The sequence below is a fragment of the Hypomesus transpacificus genome, chromosome 1, assembly GCF_021917145.1.
Source record: "Hypomesus transpacificus isolate Combined female chromosome 1, fHypTra1, whole genome shotgun sequence".
NCBI lineage: Eukaryota > Metazoa > Chordata > Actinopteri > Osmeriformes > Osmeridae > Hypomesus > Hypomesus transpacificus.
Genome location: NC_061060.1, coordinates 966,187 through 974,639, shown reverse-complemented (window position 1 = coordinate 974,639; position 8,453 = coordinate 966,187). Strand labels below are relative to the sequence as shown.

General features: G+C 44.1%; 1 protein-coding gene across 1 annotated transcript in view; it reads right to left on the bottom strand.

The window, feature by feature from the left end:
- Positions 1-2,314: 2,314 nt before the first annotated feature.
- The window catches only part of lingo2 (leucine rich repeat and Ig domain containing 2), a 159,450-nt gene continuing 153,311 nt past the window's right edge, over positions 2,315-8,453 (bottom strand). Inside the window, exon 5 of the mRNA XM_047025409.1 lies at positions 2,315-5,294. Within this exon, the coding sequence (XP_046881365.1) occupies positions 3,441-5,282 (1,842 nt within the window). The 5' untranslated portion in view covers positions 5,283-5,294 and the 3' untranslated portion in view covers positions 2,315-3,440. The remainder of the gene's footprint in view (positions 5,295-8,453) is intronic.

Here is an 8,453-nt window from a genome sequence, read left to right as displayed (position 1 = left end):
TGCCCTGACGGCTCTAACTGCCAACTCCACTCAAGCATTTGATGTCAAGGCCTGCAAACACCTCCTCGCACTTCTCCCTGTCCTCTTCCATACATGCATCCATTTGCCTTCACCCAGAGAAGATTATTCCTGGATCCATTCTGGTATGCCCACAGGGGTAGTTCATATGGTTGGGCTTGTTTAACACGCATGAAGGCAACAAAGGGTTATTCTAACGGCACGCTGTCTGTGTCCTGTCTTTCAACGTTCCTTCTGAAGATTTGAATTGGGTCGCTTCAAGGCAGTTTGTCCGGATGGCACACCTGTGAAATTAAATTACGAATGTGCAAATTTAAGTATAAGAAAGGCAGATCTGCAGGGAAATGTTGCAGCATGAAGGGCATGTCCTGGAGTTTGTGGATGCTGGTTGATGGAGTTCCTGTTCTTGGCTGAAGACCTTCAGAATGATCCAGGCGGGGAAAATGTAGTTTATCGATCACAGTGTTAATGAATGATATGATTCAGGAACAAATGCACATTAAAAACAAATTTAACAAGTACTCAACCACAGGGGGCTTCTGGCATATAGGAGGAATCGTGTGGTTTCTTTATAGTGAGGTTATACGTACAGCGCTGCTTTTACGATGCAAGAAACAAAACTAAAGAGATAACGTGGAGAGAATTGTAGGTACAGTTCTGTTTCTGCTGTTTCTGCAGTGTTTCTGTACAGCGGTGTTCTGCAGTGTTTCTGTACAGTTCTGTTTCTGCTGTGTTTCTGTACGCGGTGTTCTGCAGTGTTTCTGCTGTGTTTCTGTACAGCGGTGTTCTGCAGTGTTTCTGTACAGTTCTGTTTCTGCTGTGTTTCTGTACAGCGGTGTTCTGCAGTGTTTCTGTACAGTTCTGTTTCTGCTGTGTTTTGCTCAGTTTGTTGGATTTCTCAGGGCAACACTGTGTGGATGCCTGCACTCAGGACAGAGCGACACAGGGATGCCGTGACACAGTTCTGCGGGCACCATTTTAGAGTCTTCATATAATAATTATCTGTTGACACTTTTATGTCTCTGAAAGTGACAAGGAAGGGAAGGGAGAAAGGCGGTCACGTCAGGGCCTCAGTGAGGAAGACTCGTTTCATCTGGTGGATCTGACTTTTCTGCCAAAACAGACGGCACTGACCTACAAACGTATTTTTGTGTGTTCGGGAAGGTTCTACTGCCTATGGTTTCTGATCTGGAGAAGACCTGAGTTAACTCTGAAGGTCTTCCTTATGTTCATACAAAGTGCTGTACCTTTATGTTGCAGTATGAATAGCTAATAAATGAGAAGCTATCCTTCTGGCAGTTATCGTAACAATAATTGTAGTTTAACACCTCAAAGGTTACATCATAAAAGTCGTGTGACAGTAAAGGAGAACATAAAATAGCTTCAATGCAGCTCAGTAAAATGTATAAAAATACAATTATAGATAATGTACATTATTTACAGTAATGTACATTTAAATATTTACATCCACATTTGAAGTTACTTAGCCGACAGTCAGTCATGTATCTCTCAAGGCATTGAATTCTTTATCTACTTAACCCTCTTAGAATTGACCCTCTCCACTCAGTGATGTGAGGTAGACCCAATGTGTTCATTTAAGCTGTGTCAGAAGGTGAACCACATTCCAGGAGATTTAGCTTCTGATTCACTTCACCCTCTTGATTCACGGTACCTGCAAAAGAATGCTTACTTAGGAGTTGGAGATCAGACATTTTGCCCTTGCGCTTATCCTTTGATATTGGCAACGATTTTAATGATTAGCATGTTTCCTGTCTGCTAAGAATTCACACCTTGATGCATTTCAGAAGTGTAATATTCAAAGGCAGCATTTGACATTTACCACCTTTTTTATATTTTCTTCTTACCCGGTGTCATATGGATTCAACCTAACACATTTTGAGTAGATGCATCCATACTTGAGGAAGTGGGGCTGTTACCAGTGTCAGTAATGCTAATGGAACTAAAAGTCTTGCCTCTTGAAAGGCAAGAAATTATTCAGTTCCTTCTGATAACAGTCATATGATATGCTTTAGCTGTCAATGCAGTCAGTATTCATGCATTTAAGGCATTAATTCTTTCTAAAGTAGGAAATTGATGCTTTTAAATATGTGAATGGCGTGGGGTGATTATATAATTTTAATCTTTAAGGGTACATTAAAATAAATCTTGTTCAATGACCTGTCAGCTGCATTATAACATGAATGTCTTCCCATTGTCTTAAAAATGAAGTGAAGTTGGTGGTAACTCATGTTCAGACAAGCTAAATTGTACAAATAAATCTTCATTTATTTCACATACATTTTTTTTTTCTTTTACTTTGAACTTTCACAATCTAAATGATTCAACAACAACAAAATGAGAAACTACCACAACAGAGTCCAAATGTCTTACTGGGGAAAAAAGGATGTTAACGTCACTGTAGTAAAATTGACTCGTATCCTGCCTTCAGGCAAAGGTTACCGTAAAAGAAATAAAAAGAGACAAGTTTAGAACAAAAATGTGGTCCATGTAGATTTTCTGACCGGAATGTCAGCTTTAAGGTCATCAAAAGTGTTTATATAGTTCCTGAATAGTGTCAGATTGTTCCCTTATGTTAACCCATTGAACAATTTTCATAAATAAAATCTATTTTTTATTTCACGTTTGATAATAAATAATCATATATTTTCATATCTCTCTGTCAATTAGGGTAACTGGAGCACATCCTCTCTAGTGTGAACTTGCAATCACATGAAAGCCCTTTCCTATATCCATGGACACTCATTAGTAAAAGGTACAGTAATTGCTTAACAGGTGGGGCCATTTTGATTTTCACTGACGTTGTATCCCATGAGTATTGCTATGAACAGTTCTTGATGAATACGCACATACGTAGATGCACATAATGAAGCATTACGTACACGTATGCAAGATCATGGGCAGAGAGAATTATGCTCGGATTTATTAATCTGTTTGGTGAATAAGTATGGTGCAAGACTAAACAAAGAGTAATACTTTAGATACAAATTTGTACTGTACACGGTTCTTTTAGTGTCTTTAAATCACAACCTCACACCAAAGGGCTCTTTTTGGGCATACAAATGTTGAAAAGCAGATTATTGATCCCTATTCTTCTCAGGTCCCCTGGATAGTGATTCAGATCATTTGTGTGTTTCCGAGCTAAAACAGCTCAATGGCAACTGTGTGAGAACAGATGTCCTGGCATTTTACACACAACATCCAAACATTGTCTGCAGTGTATATAACGCATCGATTCGGAGTCAGAGATCTGCTTCCTCTCACGGCTTCACAACCTTCTGTTCCCATGTCCGCTAACGTCATCCCTGCAGTGGCGGGAAACTCAGAGGTCCATTCTTTTAATAAAAATACGTAATCCTTCAGACGTTCCCAAGAGTTCCAGACGCACGCACACACACGTTTTCTTAGATCATTTTCATGTTAAAGTGCCGAGGACCAGCCTGCACCTCAGCACTGTCCACGTTAGTGCCGTTGGACTTGGAACGAGGGACGTATTCGATGTCAATGTTGTTTTTATGCTTCCCTTTCCCCCGGCTCCAGACAAACAGCAGCAGGAAACAGAACAAGACAACTCCGAGGAAGGTGAAACAACCCATCGCCGTCGACACTAAAATCGTCTTTAAGTCCAAGCCGAAGGTCACGTTGGCAGTCCCATTGGCAGTGGTATTGCTAGGATCTGTGTAGTACTGGGTCCTGTTTGCGTAGAGAGATCCGAGGCTTTTCACCGCCAGGGAAACCATCAGCGAGTCGTTCCCGGCAGAGTTGGACGCCATGCACAGGTAGACGCCCCCGTCATGCACCTCTGCAGCCTTGATCTCCAGGGTCCCATTGTTGTGGACCGTGACTCTACCGTGGCTCTTGTTGGTGAGATGGCGTCGACGAGGGGACAACCATGACACGGCCGGCCTCGGGGTTCCCTCCGCGCTGCAGTACAGCTTTGCCGGCTGACCCTCGTCTACGGTGACCGCCTGGGTCTTGTTCTCCCGGATCTTTGGCTTAGTGCACGTCATGTAGTAGGACAGCAGGGTCTCCTTGAACTCCTTGAAAGGTCTGCCGCGGATGCCCTCCGGGTTGCTGCACTCCGGCTGCGCCTCGCCGAACGCGATGGAGTGCCTCTTCTGCAAGATCCACATGAGGCGGCAGTCGCAGACCAGGGGGTTGTCGTCAATCAGCAGCGCCTGCAGGGCCTCTGGCGCCTGGAAAACGCCCCGCTCCAGCGTGTCCAAGTGGTTGTGGGATACGTTCAGAACTCTGAGCCAGCGGAGACCCTGGAAGGCGTACGGTTCGACGGTGGAGAGCTGGGCCCCGACCAAGTGCAGCTCCTGCAGACGAACCAGGTCGTTCAGCAAGCCCCCCTCGATGTGCCGGATCCGGTTGTAGGACAGGTTGAGGTGCGTCAGGTAGGGGAGGTGTCTCAGGGCCTGGTAGGGGAAGCTGGACAGGTTGGTGTTGGTGATGTACAAGGTGGTCAGGTTAAGACCGTGCAGCGTGTTGGCAGGCACCAGGTCCAGAGACAGCCAGTGGTCGATCTCCAGGTGCTGCAACCGGAACAGCTTCTTGAAGGAGAAGGGGTGCAGCGTGCTGATGCTCAGGTGCCGCAAGTGGAGGCTGACCAGGTTGTGCAGGTGAGACAGTGCTTCGGTGGGAACCACCGTCAGGTTGCATCTCTCCAGGGTGAGTCTCTCCAGACCAAACAGCCCACTGAAGGCCCGGTGGGAGATGTAGACCAGGTCATTGTCGCCCACCTCCAGGTACTTCAGATTGTGCAGGTCCTGGAACATGTAATCCAGCAGGATGACGATCTTGTTGTCGCTGATGTCCAGGCGCGTGAGGTTTGACAGGCCCGTAAACACGCCCAGGGGGATCAGCTTGATGCGGTTGCTCTTGAGGCTGAGGGAGTGCATGCTGAACAGGGCGTTGAAGGCTCCCGGTTCCACATAGCTGATGATATTCCCACTCAGGTCCAGGTCCTCCAGTCCAGGGAAGGCAGCAAAGTCGTCAGGGTTGATGGCCTGCAGTTTGTTCTTGCTCAGGTCTAGGATCCGGGTCTCGATAGGGATGCCGTCAGGGATGCCTGGCAGGCGCTTGCGGTGACACAGGACTGCCTTACTCTGGGCCGAGCAGTCGCACCGGGCCGGACACCCCAGGGCTGAGCTCACGAAGACGGCCAAGAGGGCCAGCCCCAGGAAAGGCTGCCAGCATGATAGGGCAGTGTGCAGCATGACTTTGCTCATACAGTCGACCATTCTGTCACGGTTCTGCAAAAGAGAAAAACAAGAGAGAGAGAGCTTATTACTTCATGGCATGAATATGAAAGACAGACTTCAGTACATCGGAGGCTGTTTTTGCTTTTATTCATTTCCGGACATTTTCGTCCGGGGTTTTTATGATTGTGAGTTGGAGCATGAAATATAAACATTCTCAAATTTAGCAGATTTTTTATCCACAGCGCCATATAACGTGTATTTGGTAAGTGCAGCAGATATTCAAGGACTAGTATTTCTTACAGTAGTTAGTGCCAAGGTGCAGTCTGTGTTTTGCATGACAGTGCAGCAAGAACCTCACATCTCAAACAACAAAAAGCACATCATGTCTACCTATTCTTCCATGAATACAATTTTAAAAAGTGTGTGATTATTTACCAAAACGCCATCAAAAATCCCTTCAAGAACATTTTGAGCGTGTTGGATTGGATTTTAATAAATCCCACCTAGGATGTGGGATTTATTTCCAACGTCCATATTCGGACATTATCTGACAGGTATTTCGTATTTTTTTCAGTACATTTAGAAAACGTAATCAGTCATGCTGAAACTGTACCAGTAGGCTAACAGATTAGAGGAGGCTTGTCTCTGACGCACCGCACTACATTTATAGCACTCTGAGAAAAGCTTTTCTTACAGCATTGCAATCTGAGCCAGAAATCACAGGCATTTTTTTAAAATCACTTATTCATTCATTGAACACATAGACCAGTTAGACTACCTTTAGACCACCGAGCAGCAATTTTCATATACTCGAGTTCCCATCCTCAGGTACTGAATGGAAGAACAATTTTTCAGAATTAGTAACGTATGTTTTTCTTGCAGCTAAAAAAGCTATAAAACCTCTAATTTCATTCTGTTAACAGAAAAGTAATGAGGTTTGGTAAGTGTTTGGAATTTTGGTGTAAACAATTTCACTCTTTTTGTAATCAAAGATGTAAGTTTTATGGACAGTGTCTTTCATAATTATCCATTTATTTGTTCCTACATCAGCATGTTATCAGAAGTTTTGTTTTTCAAAAACATGACTGATTATATTGATAAATAGCTGTTTACTGTAACACACAAACCTTTTCTCCCTTGTGTACAACTAGTGTGCCACAAGTTAAGACTGAACACTGTCAACAAGTAGGAGGCCATCACCTAATGCCCAGAATTGTCTTATAATTACACAGATTAGAGCACAGGCTGCAAAAAGCTAACAAATTAAAGTCTGGTCTCAGGTTGATACATTTAAAAAATCCAATTAAAAAATCCATCCCATGATGTCAAAACAAATTGACAAATCAAATCAATCGGACTGAAAAAGTGTCATCTGTGGTCAAAACATGCTGGGTTGATTTTAGGACACAGAGTGGGATTGAGATTCTCCAAATGTAGAGTTGGAATGGGAGAGTTGGAAAGGTCAGAACAGACATTTTCAGCAGCTGACAGCCCCTACGTGCCTTCCTAATTTTCCCTGGCATCTTCGGAAATGTCTACATGGTATGAGGAATTTACGTTAGCAAATAAATTAATGGTAATCGAGCAATTATTATCTGGCTAGGGAGGGCTGTGGTGGTATTTACAAAGAACACAGCGGTATGGGAAGAATGAAACGGGATTCACAGTATTAATTAACATTTATGTTCTTGAATACCCTGTTCTATTCAAATGAATTCTGCTTTGAAATGATCGAGTCATCATAACAAAGAAGATGAGGACCACGATCAGTCAAGACTGAGGGGGAGGGAGGAAAAGGAGGGGCGTTTCATGGTTGGCTGGTCATTGTTTCACGGTTATTACATCATGTACACACGATGTACTGTGTATGATGGATGTATATGTAGATATTTCATATGTGTAAGAAACATGCGTTCCTGAGTAAGTTACAGATAAGAAGAAGTGTTTGTTGTGATGAAGGTCCCTGGTTCAGTCTGGTAAAGTATGGGTCACCCTGGCAGAGGTGCCTCTGGTTTGGGGAATGTGACGCGTGTGACACCAGTCAATGTGACAAGCCTGGTGTCAGTCATGAGGAGAGTGTTCATGTGAGTGGACATGTGGTACTTATAACAGGAGGTGAAATGTGACCGTTGGAATGTACGCACACACACACACTGTAAACATATTGTTCCTGGTAATGCTGTTTTCCTGTTAAAATTCCTTTTAAGGTTAATGAAAAAAGGTTTATAGTCTTGCTACTGGTTAGCAAGTGGTTTTCTTTAATCAAGCGAACCCTTGGTAACAACCATGTTTTGCACAACAGTGCTACTTGTTTGATTTGGCAGTAGTTAGCTACTGTAGGCGACAGCACAATAATGTCGACGGTATAAGGACTTTCAATAAATATACTTCCTCAAGCTATTTGTCCTACAAATGAAGGCTGCAAAAAGCAGCCAAGCCGTGCTGTTACTATTCAAACAAGCCCTGTTATCAGGGTCAAGTCTTAGCAGCAAAAGAGAAAAATCGATTCCAGAAAAAGGACACAAAAAAAGAGTCTTTCATTAACACGTATGACAGCACTAACGCAGAGATACATCCTTTCGATCCGATGATCCTTTTCAACGTGACCTCGGGTGAGGAGAGCTTGTCGAGGGGTAACGATTATTCGTATTCGGGTTCATCTGCGCAAACCACAATCCCATGTCGCCCGACATGAGCAGTAGACTAAGAGGCCAGACTTTACAGGGTTTTTTATCATACTCTACTTCAAGAGCCTTTCTCTCTGTCGTGGGGTGACCTCTGGGGGGACGCCAGCTGAGTGATCTTTCTCAGAGGTTCTGTGTGTGACATCAGAATGTGGGCTCATCTTTCTGCAGTGACCATCTGATAATGCCGGGCGTCCCTATTCACCGGGCGTCTGGGCATGTGAATGCTAAAAGTGCTTTTATCAGATTGAAATCCAGAGGTGAGAGAGCAGCAATAGGAGATTGCAATCGCTCCCCAGGCAGTCGACCGATCTTTCATGGGTCATCGCATATTTTCCCTTTCCCCACTTTCTCACTTTCTATCTCTTTCTGCCACATGCACGCACACGCTCGCTCCCAAACACACTCTAACTCCCTGATAGATACAAAGACACACACGCACGCACTCCCAAACACACTCAAACTCCCTGATAGATACAAAAACACACACGCACATACTCCCAAACACACTCATGAATAGACACAA